Source organism: Carcharodon carcharias, chromosome 4, assembly GCF_017639515.1.
Source record: "Carcharodon carcharias isolate sCarCar2 chromosome 4, sCarCar2.pri, whole genome shotgun sequence".
Taxonomy (NCBI): Eukaryota; Metazoa; Chordata; class Chondrichthyes; order Lamniformes; family Lamnidae; genus Carcharodon; species Carcharodon carcharias.
Window position 1 is genome coordinate 109,637,628 of NC_054470.1, and position 20,671 is coordinate 109,658,298.

The following is a 20,671-nucleotide window of genomic DNA, read 5'->3' on the forward strand; positions in this document are numbered from 1 at the left end:
TTTGTGTGCATGTGTCTGTGTGTGTGTGGGCCTGTGTATGTTTATGTGTGTTTGTGTGCGTCTATGGCTGTGTGTGTGTTGTGGGAGAGTAACTGGGCTTATTTAAGTAAATAAACAACTTTACAATACTGTGCATATCTCAAAGCATAAAATTCATGTAAGTAAAAGTAAAGTTGCACATTTAATTTCTGGAGTTCTCTGGCTGTCATTTTGAAAATGAAATACCCAGATGTCTGTTCTTAATGATTCTAGTTTTTGTTTGGCTATTTTGGGTATTAATAATCTGTATTGGGTTTTGCAAGTCTCTATGTCTCTAGAAGCCTCTAGGAACCCCAGTTTGTCTTCTCGCTGTGACTCGGAGATAGTTGCAATCTTTTTACTTGTGGGCTGGTTATCTCAAGCTTGTCTTCAACATAAAGTTGCATGGCCAACTCTGCTATCTTCCTGTGAAAATAATCCAAAATAACTGCTTCTGCTGATACAACGTGGTGTGTATCCTGTGATGCAGAGAAACTTAAGTTTGGTCAGTTAAAATCTTAAAAAAATACATCAATTTCAGATGCCTATTGCAATTCTTGGGAGTGGGTGAGGGTGGAAGGGAGGTAGGGAGGGGAAATTTGTGAAGTCTTGCCAATAAGTTTACAGAAAATTGAAGCAATTATTTTTCACCTTTTCAGGTGACTTTATAGGGTTTAAAGAACCAACATTAATTCACAACTTCACAGTTCAATTGAGATCTGGTGGGTGACTTAATCAAGGTCTTTAAAATTATGAAAGAGTTTAATAGGGAAAACATGGAGAAAATGTTTCCACTTATGGGAAAGACCAAAACTAGAGATTCATTCACGGGATGTGGGCATCGTTGGCTGGGCCAGCGTTTATTGCCCATCCCTAGTTGCCCTTGAGAAGGTGGTGGTGAGTTGCCTTCTTGAACCACTGCAGTCCATGTGGTGAAGGTACACCCACAGTGGTGTTCGGGAGGGAGTCCCAGGATTTTGACCCAGTGACAGTGAAGGAACAGCAATATTATTCCAAATCAGGATGGTGACAGGCTTAGAAGGGAACTTCCAGGTGGTGGTGTTCCCATGTGTCTGCTGCCCTTGTCCTTCTAGATGGTCATAGTTTGGAAGGTGCTGCTGAAGGAGCCTTGGTGGCACCTTCCAAACATGTGACCTCTGCCATCTAGAAGGACAAGGGCAGCAGACACATGGGAAGTTCCCCTCCCAGCCACACACCATCCTGACTTGGAAATATATCGCCGTTCCTTCACTGTTGCTGGGTCAAAATCCTGGACCTCCCTTCTTAACAACACTGTGGGTGTACCTACACCACATGGACTGCAGCATTTCAAGAAGGCAGGTCATACAAGGTAGTCACTAATAAATCCAATAGGAAATTCAGGAGAAACTTTACCCATAGAATGGTGAGAGTGTGGAACTCACTACCAAAGGGAGTAATTGAGGTGAATAGCAGAGTCGAACTTAAGTGGAAGCTATATAAACACATGAGAGAGAAAGGAATTGAAGGATATGCTAATAGGATGAGTTGAAATAGGTGGAAGAGGTTTGTGTGGAGTATGAACACAGGTGTGGACCAGTTGGGCTGAATGGTCTGTTTCTGTGCCATAATTATAATGTAATTCTATATACTGTATGTACTGAGTCCAAAAGAGATTTACAATTGATTAAACAGGTTCTGTCCATTGGAACCAGATGTGCACTAACAAACCAGCAGTCCTTAAAGGGACTGCCCACTGCATTCTGCTCAGTTGTACAGGTCAGCTTTTTGCTCTGAATAAGTTGTGTTGTGGGGCCGTGAGCAGCGTGAACGTTCTCCAAAATTGAAAAGCGGCCCCACTGACAATGAGTGAGCTCTCGGGTGAAGTGGAATTGCAGGGCAGTAGGAGGCCTTGCTTTCAGGGTGAGCAAAGTTGGGGGTTAAGAAGGACCAAATAAGGGTGTTGAGGAGGTGGGGGATGGAAGAGAAGAGTCTAGTATGATTCAGTGCTGAGTGGCTGTATCACTTTTCTGTGTAGCAGCTGCAATACCAGATCCGAGCCCAGATGTTTGTTCTACCTGTCACGTGAATGCTTCATGCACAATTACCAAGGACACGAAAACCTGCACCTGTAACTATGGATTCTCTGGAAATGGAATTACTGTCTGCGCAGGTAAGACATTTGGGAAAATAATACTTAATTCTTTTAAGACCTGTGCATGACAGAAGCTTGTAGGCTGAAAGTAGACAAAGGGTTCTGTGTGTAGACCTTTATAATCTAAAGTTAAGGCCCAGCGACAACAGATCTTAACAGCACAAAGCTGAGCTAGCAGTGATGACCACATTCAGTGATTAACACTCAATTTGGCAGTCTGTACACAACAAAGGTTTGTTTATTTGTGGAGAGGTTTGTTTGTCTCCATTATTCGCTGTTTCGTGAAAGATAGCTACTTTGGTGGAACAAAAACAAAAATACCTGAAAAAACTCAGCAGGTCTGACAGCATCTGTGGAGAGGGGTACAGTTGACGTTTCGAGTCTGTATGACCCTTCATCAGAACTAGGACATATAGAAATGAGATGAAATATAAGCTGGTAGAAGGGGATGGGACAGGGGAGCTCGATAGGGGGACAGTGATAAGTGAAGGCCAAGAAGAGACTGCCAAAGATGTCATAGACAAAAGGACAAAGGGGTGTTGACGGTGGTGATATTATCTAAAGGATGTGCTAATGGGGACATTAAGGGAAGCAAGCTAGTGGCAGATGGTCCTAGTGCGGGTGGGGTGGGGGGGAAGGGATCGAAATGGGCTAAAAGATGAAGATGAAACAATAGATCAAAATAAATTTAAAAATAGGAGGGAAAACCTATTGAGCTCTCCTGTCCCACCCCCTTCTACCAGCTTATATTTCATCGCATTTCTATATGTCTTAGCTCTGATGAAGGGTCATACGGACTCTAAACGTCAACTGTATCCCTCTCCACAGATGCTGTCAGACCTGCTGAGTTTTTCCAGGTATTTTTGCTTTTGTTCTAGATTTCCAGCATCCACAGTACTTTGCTTTTATCTACTTTGGTGGAAGTTTGTTTGGTGTCTTTGTCACCGCATCCCATTATTTAATGGGTAAATTCATACAACAGGATTGGATTACTATTGCTGAAGCTAAGACAACAGCTAATGTCCCAAGATATCATTGGGCAGAATTTTTCAGTCGGTGTGCAGTGGTGGGCCTGACACGCTGATGCGTAAAATGATGGGCGATGGTATTGGGCGTGTGTCCTGACTTCATTGTGCAGTCCCACGATATTTCGTTCAGCGGGCGTGTGCTGGAGTCGGCTGCGCACCCACCAATATGTAGACAGCCTATTAAAACCATTAAGAAATCAATTGAGCCACTTGAGAACGCTGCCCGTCCAACCTTAAGGTTGCCGGGCAGGCGAAAAGCCCAAGCAGCCTTCGTGTTTTTTAGGAAGCCTCATCCACGAGCGGGATGAGGTTCCCTAAAGCATTTATTAAATAAATAAAAAAGTTTTCATAAAAATAAAAGCATGTCCCTTCTCATGTGACACAGTCGCATGAGGGGACATGTTTAAATACATTCTTAAATCATTTATTTACTTATTTTAATATCCATTCAATTTCCTTGAGGCACGGAGCTGCCTCAGGGAGATTGTTGAGCTCTTTTGTGCACATACGCGAAAGAGTGCTGGCCCTAATTCTCCCTCCTCCCGCTGCCCGCAGAGGTAGCGTGCTACCGGTCGTCCATGTAAAATGGCGGTGCGGTGCGGTGCGACACCGATCGCGGGCTGTGATCGGCTCTGCTCCTGACCCGCCTGCTGCCGCCCAGCCCGCCTGCCAACAGAAAAATTCTGTCTGTTAACTTTACATAAACCTTGAGCGTTTACCATGACTCATTGGGTAGCACTCTCAACTCTGAGGCAGAGGTTGTGGGTTCAAGCCCCACTCCAGAGTCTTGAGTACATGATCTAGGCTGGTGCTCCTAATGCTTTACTGAGGGAGTGCTGCAGTGTCAGAGATGTGGTTTTCTGGATGAGTTGTTAAACCAAGCCCTCTCAGGTGGACGCAAAGGAAACCATAGCATAATTTTGAAGAAGCACAGGGGCATTAACACCAGTTTCCTGAGCAACATTTATCCCTTATTCAACATCACTAAAAACAGATCATCTTTTTTTACCACATTGCTGCTGGTGGGATCTTGCTGTGTGAAAACTGGCTGTTGCGTTCCCTACAGTACAACAGTGAAAACACTTCAAAAAAGTACTTAATTGGCTGTAAAGTGTTTTGGGGTGTCTTGTGATCCTGAAAGGTGCTTTGGAATTGCAAGTCTATTGGACATGCCTATGGAAATGGCTTCTGCATTTTGAATTAAGCATAGGTTCAGACCTGACGGGTCAACTAACTCTTTGGAAAGGGGAAGGGTGAGAGAAATTTGAAATTTGCTGACAGTTTTTTTTATTGTCTGCTTTGTAAGTTATATAAAATTACCATAGAACCACCTAAGTTTACAGCATAGATGGAGCCCCACATGCCCGTTGCAGGCTGTCAGATCAATCCAAAACAGAGCCCATTTCGGCCTCAATGGGAATTTCCTCAATGTTCCTCCCAATGTCTTTGCCTGCATCCGAAATTTCCACTTGCTTTCAGCTGAAGTTACAATAGTTCGTTGGGAGGATCAGGCAAATTTCCTGGCTATCCACTTGTTTTCCTGTAAAAATTGCAATGGTATCCACTCCCAGCTTTTACCAACTGCTGTATCATAACAACTGGGGGCTTTTGGCAGGATAAAATTTGTAATTCCTTGATTGCTTTGGAATTGGTGAATCTTAAGGGTACGAGTATGAGAAGCATTTTAAATTTAGAAGTTGGTGAGGCTTCTTTTAGAAGTGGTGAGACTGCAAGATGGCTTTGGCAATTGCTAAGACTTGTCTGGGAGTAGAAGATATAACTTTGATTGGATTGCAGAAAATAACCAAGAGTAAGTTAACAGAGTTGGCAGATAAGTTAAAATTGGGTGACCTGTGGGGGCTAGGAAATCAGATATAATTAAAGGTATAGTACAGCATCTACAGTTGGAAGTGAAACCTGACACTAGTGAGTCACAGCTAGAGATAGTGAGACTTGAGTTTGAGATGAAGAAGCTTGAATTTGAACAACAATAGGAACAAAAAAACTTGAATTAGAAGCAAAGGAAAGAGAAATGACATTTAAAAGGGAGAAAGCAGAGAGGCAGGAGAAAGAAAGGAAGCTGGAACTGAAATTTCAGGCAAGAGAGAAAGAGAGTACCTGCTTAAAAGGCTGGAAGTTAAAAAAGAGATCTCGGATTCTGAGGTGAGTTCTGATGATTAAAAACCTTTAACCTAAAACCCAGTGTGGAGACGTTTAGATTTGTAAAAGCTCTTCTAAAGTTTGTGGAAAAAGATGTTGAAGCATTCTTTATTTCATTTGAGAAGATAGCTAAGCAGATGAAATGGACATAGGAGTACTGGATGTTATTATTAGTCTAAATTGCTGGGTAGACCGCATGCGGCGTATGCTTCACTGTCTGAAGAGGTATCGGTGAAGCATGATGTTGTGAAAAGGCTATTTTGAGTGCATATGAGTTGGTTCCTGAAGCATACGTGCAGAAAGTTAGGAATATGAGAAAACAGCCTGGGCAAACTTAAATTGAGTTTGAAAGAGTAAAACAAAGTAATTTTGACCGGTGGATAGGGGCATTAAAAATAGAGACAACATATGCAGCTTTTAGGGAAGTAATTCTTTTGGAAGAATTTAAAGACTCAATCCCTTCGGTAGTGAGAACTCATGTGGAGAAACAGAAGGTTGATTCTGTAAGACAAGCAGCAGAGATTTCTAATGATTATAAGTTAGTTCATAGAGCTAAACCTTTTTCTCATGATGCTTTCAAATCGGAAAAGGATAAAAAGTGGGAAGGGGAAAGGAATGTAGGTAGTCAGGGAAGAGGAGTGGCTTGGAATTCCCAGGAAGTTTTCTCTCAGAATAAAAAGGAAGGCACTGAGGGTAGGAGTGACATTCAAAAATTGAGGTTTTCACTGTAATAAAGTGGGGCACATGAAGTCAGTGTGTTCAAAATTGCAGAAAAATCTGCTGACATTATTGAGGGCACAGAAATGTTTTGGAAGAAAAAGTATTGTGGGTTCTGAGGAACCTGTGGGCACAGGAAAATTCAGTGGTTTATGTACAGGTAAAACAGGGGAGAATCAGTGATAGGTAAAGAAATGGCATGTGTTCACAATTTACCCAAGAGAATTCTGAGGAGCTGAAATGTTTAAAGACTCTGTGTGTGAAGGGAAAGTCTTTCCGTATATACAGGGTAGAGTAGGTAAAGATGTTAAAATTTTAAGAGGCACAGGGGCTAGTCAATCCTTAATGCTGTGGGATAGTGATATTTGTTGTTCAGAGGGAGTACTGCAGGAGCAGGTGATAATAAGTGAGGCTCATGGTAATGCTAAATCTATTCCATTGTGGAAGGTAAATTTAAAGAGTAAATGGAGGTCGGGTGAAGTTACTATTGGAGTAATGAAAATATTGCCCATTGCAGGGGTTCAATTTATTCTGGGTAATGATTTAGCTGGATCACAAATGTGGGTGATGCCTATGGTAGTTGAGCAGTCTGTAGAAGTGTTTTCAGCAGAGGTGTTACAGAAGGAGCAGCCTCAATTGTTTCCTGATTGTGTGATAATGAGATCAAAAGCTCATCAGGAACAACAAGATAAACAAGAAGGGCAGGCAGTTCAAAGGCAAGAAGGCGGTGTCGAAATCCAATTAGCTGGCACAGTGTTTCATAACATTGTTCAGGAGGAAAGAAACAGAACAATTCAGCTGAAATGTTTAACTCAAGGAGGTTAGTGGAGTTACAGAAAAATGATTTGCAATTAAAGCAGTTATATCAGAAAACTTACTCAGAGACAGAAGCAAAATGTATTCCAGCATGTTAATACCTTCAGGGAGATATTTTAATGAGAACATGGAGGCCAGATCATGTCTCAGCAAATGAAAGCTGGAGTGAGGTGTATCAGATTGTTATCCCATTAGGGTATAGAAATGAGATTCTGAGGATTGCTGATGAAATTCCAATGGGGAGACATTTAAAAATTAGGAAAACAGGAAAAGATACAAAGGTTTTCTTTTGGCCAGGATTGTATAGGGATGTAGTCAGATTCTGTAGAACCTGTCAGACATGTCAAGTAATAGGGAAATCACAAGCAGTGATTAAGCCAGCACCTTTAATCGCAATACCAGCATTTGAAGAACCTTTTACTTGGGTCATGATTGATTGTGTAGGACCCTTCCCTAAGAATAAAAGTGGAAATCAGTACTTATTAACAATAATGAATGTATCTACCAGGTTTCCTGAAGCAATACCTTTAAGAAATATTAAAACTAAGAAGATTGTGAAGGAGTTAATTAAATTTTTTACAAGATATAATTTACCTAAGGAAATACAATCAGATCAGGGGTCAAATTTCATGTCACAGCTGTCTAAGGAAGTAATGAACAGTTTAGGGTTAACACAGTCCAAGTCAACAGCTTATCATCCGGAGTCACAAGGAGCTTTGGAAAGATGGCATCAAACTTTAAAAACTATGATGAGAGCGTACTGTCAGGATTATCCACAGGATTGGGATAGATGAATTCCATTCTTGTTATTTGCTATTAGAGACATTCCTAATGCATCGGCTGATTTTAGCCCTTTTGAACTAGTTTATGGTCATGAGGTAAGGGGACCATTGAAATTAATTCATGAGAAATTGGTGGGTCAAAATTCAGAAACTATCCTCGTGGATTATGTATCAAATTCCAGGGAAAGATTGAACAGAGCATGTGAGTTGGCTAGGGAGCATTTAAAGATATCACAGCAAGTGATGAAAGTGAAGGTGATAAGAAAGCTAAAGCTTGCAGTTTTGTTTCTGCAGAGAAAGTATTAGTTTGGTTACCAGTACTAGGTGATTCATCAAATGGAAGACTTTTAAAGTGGAGTCTATTATTACAACCATTTAATCTACATATTATCCACGTTGCTGGTGGAGAGAATCTGATTGTAGATGTATTATCAAGTGTTTGGAGCTTAAAGGAAAATTGGACATTTTTTAAAAACCTGGACACTGAACTGGAGTGTTTTCAGTGGATACCAAGGGCTTGTGTATATATATCGTTATGTTAAGGCATGCATCTGATAGTGTAATAAGTATAGGACATACTATGAGATGGGTTATTAAAAAATGAAGCCTTCTTATCATTATGATGGTTCATTTTTCAATAGGAAGGGGATGTCATGAAGTTTTTAATACATATAATGTTATTGGAAATGATTTTAGATTGGACTTGAGGTGGGGTCTGTGTCTGTGGGTGTGTCTGTGTGTGTTTTAATTGGATTAAAGCCAGCTAGTCTGGGTGCTTTGATGTATAATAGCTTTGAGATGTAAACAGTTTGGCAAAGGATACTTTTGCATTTTGTTGAATAAACCATTCAAAGACTGGGGGTGAAATCTTGCACCTAGCTAGGAGACACCTAGCAATATATTTATATTACTAATAAAATTGGTACTATGAAAGAGGTTTTATTGTTAGAAGAGGTGGAGTTCAAAGGGCCTGGTGATACAATGGGAATTTACATTCAAAGGGACAGCTAGGTATATACAGAAGAGTTTTGTGTATGGAAGTCAGAGGCATGTAAGATCTAAGCAGCCTGTAATCTTACCACTGTGTCTGCAAAGGCACAAATTGAAAGGGACTTCATTTTGAATTAAGATAAAAATGTGCTTTGCCTGGTGTCTGTTTAAGTCTATGGGTTATTGTTGCCTTAGTGAAGAATATTTGGGAGTGATTAATTTGGGGATTTATTTAAAAGTTACTATGGTAGTAATTTGTAGACATGTGTGTGTGTTTAAATTTGTTGTTAAATTAATAAATGTTTAACTTAATTTATATAAAAAACTTCTTGAAGCCTGGTGGTTTCATTTCTGAATTCAGAGTGGCATCTCAAACATACCAATTGAAAATATAAGTTATGACAGTAGTTTAAAGATTCCCTCTGGGATTTTAAATAACTCAGCTTTTACCAACTGCTGTGTCATTACAGTGGGTGACTCCTGGATGTAAATTGTGAGGGATTCAGTGATGGTAATGCCTTTGAATGTCAAGAGGAAATAGAATTGGTAAAAATGAATGAAATAAAGTCTTGCATTCATATTGTTCCTTTCAAAACCTCAGAACACCCCAAAGAGCATTACAGTCAATGGCGTACTTTTTGAAATGTAATCATTATAGGAAATTCAGCAGTCAATTTGCACACAGCAAGCTCCTACACACAATAATGAGATAAATGACAGATAATTTACTTCAGTGACGTTGTCTAAGGGACAAATATTGGTTCAGGATCCCCAGAATAACTCTTCTGCTCTTTTTCAAATAACACCACAGGATCTTTTATATTCACCCAAGTGGGACAGGCAGGGTCTCAGTTTAACATCTGATAACACTGCACTTGTCAACTGCTGTCATGTGCTCAAGTCTGGAGACCGGACTTAAACCCACAACCCTGACTTGGTAAAGATGGGTCGGTGGGGGGGGGTGTGGCGATGTTCGTGGGGGGGTAGGGGGGATGCAATGCTGCTACCCACTGAGCCACAGTAGACACCTACACAGCTTCTCAAGTTTTATTTTCACAAAATTCTCACTGGGTATTTATATGAACACATATCAGAGTTCTTGTTATCTTCCCTGTGTTTGTCAGCAAGTTGTCAGAAAAATAGAACAGAGCAGAAAATTTTGATTCAATTGATATGCTAATGTGATACATGTTTTTCTACTGTAATATGACAGAGATTAAATTTTATTTAATGTGTTCTTTTTAGATAAAGATGAGTGCCACTTCGGGGCCAAAAAGATGTGTGGGGACTTTACGGCTTGTTACAACACATTTGGCAGCTATTACTGTACATGCAATGAAGGATACAGACCATCTAACAATAACAAGTACATGGAGACATTCACTCCCAATGATGGAACTCACTGTGCAAGTAAATATGCTGATTATCAATCAGTCTCATTTTTTTGGTGATTTTGTGTTTGTGATTTGTAGGGAAGAAAAGCAAAGTCCATTGGGATGTTGGTTGTAAACTGGAAAATTCAGATGGCCTAAATTTCCTGTTTCAAACTTGAAACCAATTTTGGCAAAAGTGAACTGGAATAGTTTTCAGTAATGCCTGTATATTTGTAGATGGTTGTGTCTCTGTGCATTTTGATATGAACAATATATCTGGGGTGCTCTTGCAAAGAGCTGGCACAAACATGATGGAGTGAATGGCTATAGCACAGAACGAGGCCATTCTATGATTCTATCTGGGGAGGCAGCCTGAGGCACTGAGCCAACTATTAGCCTACTTTCTTGAGAGCTGGGCTCAAACCTGTGCCAGGCTGGTGTGATGAAAGTCTCTGGTCTCCAGTGGTTGAAGGGGTCCAGCATAAATTTAATTAATGTAGTCTCAAGCCAATTCCTAATCAGTATGAACCCACGATATATAACAGCCAAGTAACTTGCTAGAAGCTGACCAAGGACAGCTGGTGCAGGAAGTGGATACATATCACAATGTAATAGTACAGGGTTACTGTTATAAGGATAATTTAGTGCTGGCATATTATTGAGTGCTTGAGAATAATGATGGAATTGGAGGGAGGTCATTAGTGTAAATAAGCAGCTGACACCAGACTTTTGGGTGAGGGTCAGCACTGAATGAGGAGGACGATTGAGGACCCTTGAAATGTGCTGCACGGAAATGGGAATAGCATTCATCAGATCAAATGTTGTGTTGTTGTTGTAACAGGAGGCTTGAGAAAACAAAATGTCTGAGGTGGATTTTGGAGGAGGATGGAGTGGTTAACAAGTCAAAAACAGCAGAGGGTATAAAGGTAGACAATGAGTGATATAAATATTGTGTCAGAACCGAGCTGAACTTGGATTTAATGACCCCATGTTTGGATAGCCTGCCAACTTCGCTGTGTCACCTTATGCATGAATAATGATTACTTGGGCATGCGCTGCAATGCAACAGATTTGAATTTACTGAAACAGGCCATTTGTGCTCCACACAAACTTTCTCCCACTCCTCTTTATCTAACTATGAGCTTATCTTTCTATTTCTTTCCCCTTCATGTGTTTATCTGTCTTCGACTTAAAGGCATCTATGTTCATCACCTCATTCACTCCTTGTGAGAGCGAGTTCCACATTCGCACCATTCCCTGGGTGAAGACGTCACTCCTGATTTCCTGATTGGATATCTTAGTGACTATCTTATATTTAGCTCTGGTCTCCTTCTCAAGTGAAAATGACTTCTGCATGTTAACCTTACTGAACCCCTTCATAATGTTAAAGATCTTTTTACCATGTCATCCTCAGCCTTCTGCCTTCTAGAGAAGAGAACCCCAGCCTGTTCACTTATTCCTGATATTTACAACCTCTCCGTTCTGGTATCATCCTCAGAAATCTTTATTGCACCTTCTTCAGCACCTCTCTATGTCTGCAGCAAGCAACCTTTGATTTCACAAAAAGACGGAAGGAAAGAGATAAAGATTTATTGATTATGTGGCTTTAGCCTGGGGTAGCTTTCCTTTCAACCTGTGGAGATGTCTTAGTTTCATTCAGAGCTTCTCCACTGAGGCATGGTTGAGGCTGTGCTGAGGTTTAGCACCACAAGGGCCAACAACTTGCCATCGCTTTGCTAAACTGGTCAGTTTTTCCTTGTGTGACCCTGGAGAATGACTGGCATTGGCCATGAGCAATCTCAAAATGGAGCTTGAATCAAATCCATTGTCACTTGACATCCACACCTGTTCACTTTCCAGCTGGATGCACCAGGTCAGGGAGTGATGGTGGTGTAGTGGTAATGTCACTGGACTAGCATTCCCTACGCCCAGCCTAATGTGCTGGGGACACGAATTCAAATCCCACCATAGCAGCTGGTGAAATTTAAATTTAATTAAAACTTGGAACTGGAAGCTGCTCTCAGTAATGGTGACCAGGAAACTATCATCAGTTGTCTTAAAAACCTATCTGGCTCTCAAATGTTCTTTAGGGAAGGAAATCTGGCATCTTTACCTCATGGTCTGGCTGAGATGTGACTCTCAACTGCCTCTAAAATGGCCTAGCAAGCCACTCAATTCAAGGGCAAATAGGGGTGGGTAACAAATGCTGGACTTGCCAACAATGCCCACAACCCATGATTAAATTTTTTAAAAAATTATGAATGGACAACACTGTCTGATAATTTTGCTCCTCTCCCCACATCACTCCAAATCAGGAACTCTGATGCTGATCATAGTACCACCATTACAACCCAGGATGAGATGGAAAGAATAACTTCAATAACAACACACATTTATATAACACCTTTAAGATAACAAAACATCCCGAGGTGCTGTCTAGCAATAAAACTTGTTGATTATCAGCCACAGAAGGTGATACAGTATCAGGATAGATATCTAAAAGCTTGGTCAAAGAGGTAGGTTTTAAAAGTGCCTCTTATTGGATGGGAGAGAGAGAGAAAGCATAGTGGAGACGTTTATGGAGGTAATTCCAGAGCTTAGGACCAAGGCAGCTGAAAGCATGACCGCCAATGGCGGAGCAATTAAAATTGGGGATGTGCAGGAGGCCAGAATTAGAGGAACTCAGAGATCTCAGAGGGTTGCAGGGCTGGAGGAGATTACAGAGATAGGGAGGGGCCATGGATTGGTTTGAAAACAAGGATGAGATTTTTCAAAATTGAGTTGCTGTTGGACTGGAGCCTATTTAAGTCACCAATCACAGGGGTGATGGGTAGATGGTACTTGATGTGAGTGAAGATACAGGCAGCAGAGCTTTGAATGAGCACATGTCTATGTAGGGTGGAAGACGGGAGACCTGCCAGGAGAACATTGGAATTGTCAAATCCAGGGGTAACAAAGGCACAGATGAGGGCTTCAGCAGCATATGAGCTGAGCACGGTGGAATCAGACAAGATTGCGGAGGTGGAAGTAGATGATCTTGGTCATGGAGTGGATGAGTGGTCAGAAGCTCATCTTGAGATCAAACGCAAGGTTGGAAACAGTCTGAGTAAGCTTCAGGAAGAAAGAAAGATTGACGTACATTGATATTGCACCTCTCTCAACATCAGGATGGGCCAAAGCAATTTATAGCACATTAAGTATTTTTTTCTACTTAGTAATGGAAATGGACAGTTACCTGGGATCTTCCTGGTCTCAGGGTCTCAGCTCCTCATGGTGTGGTGCATTCAGCCGTAGTGAGAAGCCTCAGGGTTTGGAATGAGTGTTGTCAGGGAGTGGCTCTCCACATCACGAAGGCAGATTAACATTCTTTCCTGCGGAGGGAACAGTTGGATTCTCAGCTGTGAATTCTGTCGCTTTGCTGTAGCATAATATGGTGACCTTCATTTTAAAGAGGAAAAAGCTAAAACTAAGGCCATAATGAATAAATCTATTAATAAAAGTCCAAGATTACCAAAGGCCTGAATGCAATTAATTTCATGAATTTGAAAATCAAATTAAATTCCTCTCCCAAAGCTGAATACAAGGTAATTTTGGACATTTCTCAGGAGCTATCCTAGTTTGCTTGAACATACACAGCACTTGCTTCTTTACCTAGAGGTCAATGAAATGGCCCTAGAAAGGATATACAAACCTTTGCACTGATTATACATGGGCTCAAGTTGTGCTTTGGTCTCTAATCATGGTTTGGAGAGAGGTTTTCTCCCTAACCTGTTGTAAAAAAAATTACACAGTGAGTTGTTATAATCTGGAATGCACTGCCTGAAAGGGTGTGGGAAGCAGATTCAATAATAACATTCTAAAGGGAATTGGATATATACTTGAATGGGGAAAATCTGCAGGCTGTGGGGAAGGGACAGGGAGGAGAGTTGGACTAAAGGGAGGCGGTAGCATAGTGGTATTGTCACTGGACTAGTAATCCAGAGACCCAGGGTAATGCTCTGGGGACCCAGGTTTAAACACAACCACGGCAGATGGTGGAATTTGAATTCAATAAAAATCTGGAATTAAAAGTCTAATGATAACCATGAAACCATTGTTGTTTGTTGTAAAGATCCTTCTGGTTCACTAATGTCTTTTAGGGAAGGAAATCTGCTGTCCTTGCTACAATTCCCAGCTGAGGTCATCACTGGACAAGCCTAGTCCCAGGGTAGAACCCGGCTTGATAAATCCGAACTTTTATTTGTTTGTTTAGATACATGGAGAGGGGCTCCTGAACAGAGTCACCAGAGTCAGCTAATAAACTTTTAACAAAAAAAACACTTATTCAACATGAAAAGTTGAACTATATTACAAAACCCACAACTATATCTTTACAGATATACAGATTTGTAAAGATAACACAAGTTATAAAAACTATCTTATACTTTAATGTTCGCAGTAAATACACAGTCCTTGTACACCTATGGCACCCTGTGGTCAGCCACACCACACTCTGAAACCAAGTGACAGGTGTCACCACAACCAGATGCTATAGATCTCTCCTCAACTCCCCCCGATGCTTGTCACACCATGAGCCAACCATGAGGGTTTCTAATCCCCATTCTCCAAGAATCCGCTTTGGAATCTTCTCCCAAACCGCCTTCTTAGCCACCTTCCAGGGTTTCAAACTCTCTCTCCAATATTCCTCTTCCCTGAGTCATCACATGTATTCAAGCTGTCTTCCACGCACTCTCTCTCATCAACTCAGCCGTCAACAGTACACCACTGCTTCATATGCCCAATACAAAGAGTTGCAGACCTTCAGTTGTTTCTTTGGACTTGCCTCTTGCCAACTGTTCTCGTTTTAAATCTACTTTCTGTAGCTTTTGTCTCTTTAAATCCGAAGCTTGGAGACTTTCCCTTGGCCCCTTACTCTTAACCTCATTTAACAGGACCTTTTCCAGGTTCCTAATCTTCCTTTGACCAGAACATCTTCTTTGGACTTTCCCCTCTTACATTCCCCTGGGTTTTGAAGTTTTTCTTTAGCTTGGGACTGGCTATCTGTCCCCCTTGCTCCAGTCTCTCCTGGCAGCAACTTTCAAAAAACACCAACTGAACTTCACAGCTTCCAAATTGAAACAAACTGCTGTTTATCTTCTTCTGTGTGTGGTCTGTGGGTGGGACCTGTCTCTCCGGCCTCCTGTTGCTAGGCAGCAGTTTAATTCTCCTACCCTTGTTTAACTTAGCTGCAACAGTTGTAAAAAAAACTCCATTAGAAATGCAAGCAGCCTTTCAAAATGAAACTAAAACTCCATTTGACCTCTCTTAACATAGACACAAAAATACAAATCAAACTTAAACTTTAAAGCTAAAATTCATTTCTAACACCTACAAATACCAATATAACTTACTTAAACTATCTCTATTTCCTCACAGTCCTTACCTGGTCAGGCCTACATGTGACTCCAGATCCACAGAAATGTGGTTGACTCTTAAATGCTCTGTGAAATAGCCTAGCAAGCCACTCAGTTGTATCAAATGGCTGCAAAGTCTCAAAAAAGGAATGAAACCAGAAGGACCACCCGGCATTGACCCAGGCACCGGTAATGACAACAGCAAACTCAGCTCTGTCAACCGTCCAAAGTCCTATTTACTAACATCAGGGGGCTAGTGCAAAAATTGGGAGAGCTGTCTCACAGACTAGTCAAGCAACAGCCTGACATAATCATCCTCACGGAATCATATCTTACAGATAATGTCCCAGATTCCACAATCACCATCCCTGGGTATGTCCTGTCCCACCGGCAGGACAGGCTCAGCAGAGGTGGTGGCACAGTGGTATACAATCGGGAGGGAGTTGTCCTTGGAGTCCTCAACATCAACTCCAGACCCCTGGGGATTACCATTGACCAGCAACTGAATTGGACTAGCCATATAAATACTGTGTCTACAAGAGCAGGTCAGAGGCTATGAATCCTGTGGCGAGTAATTCATCTCCTGACTCCCCAATGCCTGTCCACCATCTACAAGGCACAAGTCAGAGAGTGATGGAATACTCCCCACTTGCCTGGATGAGTGCAGCTCCCACAATACTCAAGAAGTTTGACACCATCCAGGACAAAGCAGCCCACTTGATTGGTACCCCATCCACAAATATTCACTCCCTCCAGCACCGACGCACAGTAGCAGCAGTGTGTACCATCTGCAAGATGCACTGCAGAAACTCACCAAGGCTCCTTAGACAGCACCTTCCAAACCCACGACCACTACCATCTAGAAGGACAAGGGCAGTAGATCGATAGGAACACCACCACCTGGAAGATCCCCTCCCAACCACACACCATCCTGACTTGGAAATATATCATCATTCCTTCACTGTTACTGGGTCAAAATCCTGGAACTCACTCCCTAACAGCACTTTGGCTGTACCTACACTACATGGACTGCAGCGGTTCAAGAAGCCAGCTCACCACCACCTTCTCAAGGACAGTTAGGGATGGGCAATAAATGCTGGCCCAGCCAGCGAAGCCCATGATCCGTAAATGAATAAAATAACTGGATAGCTCTTTCAAAGAGCCAGTACAGGCATGATGGACTGAATGGACTCCTTCTGTATTGTTATCATTCTATGATTCTATAACGGTGTTAGAAAATCTCTTTTGTGCCTCAAGGAAGAATGTTTTAAATGAAAGCATCCTGAAGTGTTCAGTTTTTAAATTCAGAAGTGTGTGTGTGTATATGTGTGTATGTGTATGCATATGTGTGTAATGAAAGACCGCCATCTCATGGATGTTTTGCTGCATGTCAGTGTTCCTTCAGGAATTGTTTTCTAAGTACATTGCTCTAATTAGCAGTGGAGTCAGCCAAAAGTTTCTCTCAGTGGATGCCCAGAATTGCATTGTGTGAATCAAATTAGAGATATTAGCCAAAGTTTCATTGATACTGTGATCATTTTAAAGGCTTAAGATAGGCATCTAAGCCTCCATTCTGGAGGCCAATGAGCTATGTATGGCTCCCAACCAGCTGTTCCCTTCCCTTCCGATTGTCCCTTCCTTCAAGCAACCCTCCCCCTTCCTCCTGATGACCCACTTCTCAGCTGCCTCATCTCTCTCTCCTTCACTCCTAACCACCCCTCCTCCCTCCAATCCTCCCTCTCCAGGGCCCACCAGAACACCCCTGCTGAGGACCTCAACTTTGTCCTTGTGAAACTCCTGAGCTGCTAGCCAATGCCTGCATGCAACACCAGATCAGGCCTGAGGCCCAAGTTCAGGCCCAGGTGAGCCTCGTGCCTCTGGTTTTTGGCACACTCCGCTCATTTCAGACCTGAAAACAGGTCGCATTGAATTTACACCCCAAAACTGACCTAACGCTAGTGCTCTACAACCTTACCTTGGCAAATATTTCATGGGAACAACATTTTGTGTACACAATATATGCAATGCACACAGTTCTAAACTAAAACAAAAACAAAAATACCTGGAAAAACTCAGCAGGTCTGACAGCATCTGCGGAGAGGGGTACAGTTGACGTTTCGAGTCCGTATGACCCTTAATCTAGAGAGGGCAAAAGAGATAGGCGGAAATCCTGTCAGAGAGAAGAGCATACTTCTTCAAAGTAGACATTCCTTGAAGAGAAGTGGCAGTCAAATTAAACACTAAGATAAAAACTAACTAACTTGGGTTTGTCTCTCTACAGTTGTTGACTGTGGATCACCACCAGCTTCATTGAACTCCGTGCCATATCCACCAGTTAACACAACCTATGGAAGTACAGTCGTGTACCAGTGCCATGTTGGCTATGTGCGTGTGAGAGGAAACGACACATCCATCTGCTCTGACCAGGGCCAATGGGAAGGAGCAAACCTGGAATGTAAAGGTCAGTGCTCCAGAATGTTTCAAACTATGACTAAGCATAAACTACATTCTGAGAGAGAATCTGTATTTATAATTTCCTTCCCAGTTGTAACAGTTTGTCAGTAAATGTGACAGTGTGAGAGATAGAAAAATTAAATTGTTATTGAATAGTAACTCGTTTTTTTGACACAGTTGGTCATACCAACCTCCTCCAATGCCTCTCTATTATGTTCCAGTCAGATGGGACTGTTCTCACCTATGTTCCGTTCTTATCTATCTAAGCGTAGCCAGAGAATCACGTGAAATAGGATCTTTTCCCACTCCCGCACTGTTCCCTCTGGTTTTCCCTCTTCCATTTCTCATCCTCATGCTGCACCTCAGTGACATCATCCAAAAGCACAGCATTTCTTTACACATGTACTCTGATAACCCCCAGCTCGAGCTCACCACCGCCTCTCTCAACTCCTCCTGTGTTGCTAAGTTATAAAACTGTTTCTCTTACAAGCAGTACTGGATGAACAGAAGTTTCCTCCAATTAAATATTGGCAAGACTGAAGCCATTGTATTTGGTCCCCACTCCAAACTCCGTTCCCTAGCTACTGACTCAGTCCCTTTCCCTGGCGACAGTCTCAGACTAAAGCACACAGTTCGCAATCTTGGCATTGTATTTGTGCCCTCTCACCAGGATGAGCTACTGACCACATATCTGCACTATCACTATGGCCGCCTATTTCTACCTCTGTAATATTACCCAACTCTGCCCCTGTCACAGCTCAGCTGCTCTTAGAACCTTCCAGCACTCCTGGCTGGTCTCTCACATCCTCCCTCTGTAAGCTTGAGGTCATCCAAAAATATGCTGCCCGTGTCTTAAGTCACTCCAAGTCCCTGTCCTTGCTGATTTACATTGGCTCCTGACCAGGCAATGTCTTGATTTTAAAACACTCACTCTTATTTTCAAATTCTTCCATGGCCTTGCCCCTCCCTATCTCTGTAACCTTTTCCAGCCCTTCAACCTCCAAGATCTCTGTGCTCCTCTAATTCTGGCCTCTTGTGCATCCCCAAGTTTAATTGCTCCACCACTGGTGGCTGTGCTTTGAGTTTGTCTCTCTGCGGTTGTCGACTGTGGATCACCACCAGCTTTACTGACTGTGCCTCAAGTTGCCTAGGCCCAAAGCTCTGTGGAATTCTCTCCCTAAACTCCACCTCTTAACTTCACTTTTAGTCTTTAAGATGCTCCTTAAAATCTACCTCTTCGACCAAGCTTTTGGTCATCTCACCTAATATGTCCTTATGTAACTCTGTGTTATGACCAAGCAGTTGGTAAAACTGAGTTATTTAAAAATTCCAGAGGGAAACTTTAAAGAACTGTCGTAACCTATAATTTTAAGTTTTATGTTTGAGATGTGGCTTTAAATTCAGGAATCAAACCACCAGTTCTTGAGAGGTTTATATTATGCTAAATGAAACATTTGATTAATTTACACAAGTTAATTATATACACATGGCTACAAATTACTATGATCATAACTTTTAACAAATTCCCAAACTTATCTCCATTAAGGCAACAGAAACCCATATCGTGTGAAATATTTAATTAACTCCTGCACAATCTTCTTAGTTGTAATATTTCTTAAAGGTATCACTTTAGGAAACCTGGTAGACGCATCCATTATTGTCAGTAAGTACTGATTTCCATTTTTAGTCATAGGGAGGGGTCCTACACAATCAATCATGACCCTGGTAAAAGGCTCTTCAAATGCTGGTATTGGGATTAAAGGCGTTGGCTTAATCACTGCTTGTGCTTTTCCTGTTATTTGACATGCATGACAGGTGCTACAGAATTTGACTACATCCCTACAATCCTGGCCAAACAAAAACCTCTGTGTCTTTTCCTGTGTTTCCTGCTATATAAATATAAGTTGTTTTTAGTTCTCAGTGAGAAAATGCACCTTGTAACATGGCAATAAGTCATACAGACCAGACAGAAAGATCCCAGGAAGATCCCCAAATATAGCTTTTTCTTTTAATACAATTAAATGATCTTAATTATCCTTCATTGTCTCTCCTTAGCTGTTGACTGTGGATCACCACCAGCTTTACTGAATGCAGTGTCATATCCACCAGTTAACACAACCTATGGAAGTACAGTCATGTACCTGTGCCAGGTTGGCTATGTGCATGTGAGAGGAAACAACACATCCATCTGCTCTGCCCAGGGGCAGTGGGAAGGAGTAAACATGGAATGTGAAGGTCAGTGCTCCAGAAATATTTCTGAACCTGAGTTAAACTGAGACAAGGACCTGAGTTTTTCTGCTGTAGGTCAAGTTGCAGTGATTGGCAGGACCCTTGCCAGTAGCAGCCAATTAGCAGATGGATGGCGGCCCACCCCCAGGAGCTGCTGGCCCAATCAGAGGTCTGGCTGCTCAGCAGCTTTGGCAGTGCCACCAGGAGTGGTGGCCGCAGCCACAGCTGCAGCTTTGGGGTGAGGGCGCATTGATGGCTAGTGACCCTTGAAGGCCAGCTATTGGGAAGCTGGGCAGGCACTCTCTGGTGATCGGTGAGAGGGGTAGTATTTGTGGTACACCGGTAGAGCCATTGTTTTTTTAAAACTCTTTGATGGGATGTGGGCATCACTGGCAAGGCCAGCATTTGTTGCCCATCCCTAATTGCCCTTGAACTGAGCAGCTTGCTGAGTCATTTAAAGGGCAGTTAAATGTCAACCACATTGCAGTGGGTCTGGAGTCACATGTAGGCCAGACCGGGTAAGGACAGCAGATTTCCTTCCCTGAGGGACATTAGTGAACGAGATGGGTTTTTACGA

At 42.1% G+C, this 20,671-nt stretch overlaps 1 protein-coding gene and 1 long non-coding RNA gene across 23 annotated transcripts in view; one reads left to right on the forward strand and one right to left on the reverse strand.

Annotated features, from left to right (window-relative positions):
- The window catches only part of LOC121276925, a 33,734-nt gene extending 18,500 nt beyond the window's left edge, over positions 1–15,234 (reverse strand). For 2 of the 3 annotated variants that reach the window (XR_005942754.1, XR_005942753.1), the window contains exons 1-3: positions 14,817–15,234; positions 13,254–13,389; positions 11,419–11,567 (exon numbers count right to left, since the gene is read on the reverse strand). This is a non-coding gene — a long non-coding RNA (uncharacterized LOC121276925). The remainder of the gene's footprint in view (positions 1–11,418; positions 11,568–13,253; positions 13,390–14,816) is intronic. The other variant, XR_005942755.1, reaches the window with a different exon arrangement.
- The window catches only part of susd1 (sushi domain containing 1), a 93,115-nt gene that overhangs the window by 356 nt on the left and 72,088 nt on the right, over positions 1–20,671 (forward strand). For 18 of the 20 annotated variants that reach the window (XR_005942752.1, XM_041185599.1, XM_041185587.1 and 15 more), the window contains exons 2-5: positions 2,036–2,170; positions 9,891–10,055; positions 17,693–17,872; positions 19,921–20,100. Coding sequence is in view for 19 of the 20 variants with exons in the window: in XM_041185599.1 (XP_041041533.1) it covers positions 2,036–2,170; positions 9,891–10,055; positions 17,693–17,872; positions 19,921–20,100 (660 nt within the window). In the remaining variant the exon portion in view is untranslated. The remainder of the gene's footprint in view (positions 1–2,035; positions 2,171–9,890; positions 10,056–17,692; positions 17,873–19,920; positions 20,101–20,671) is intronic. The other 2 variants (XM_041185597.1, XM_041185593.1) reach the window with 2 other exon arrangements.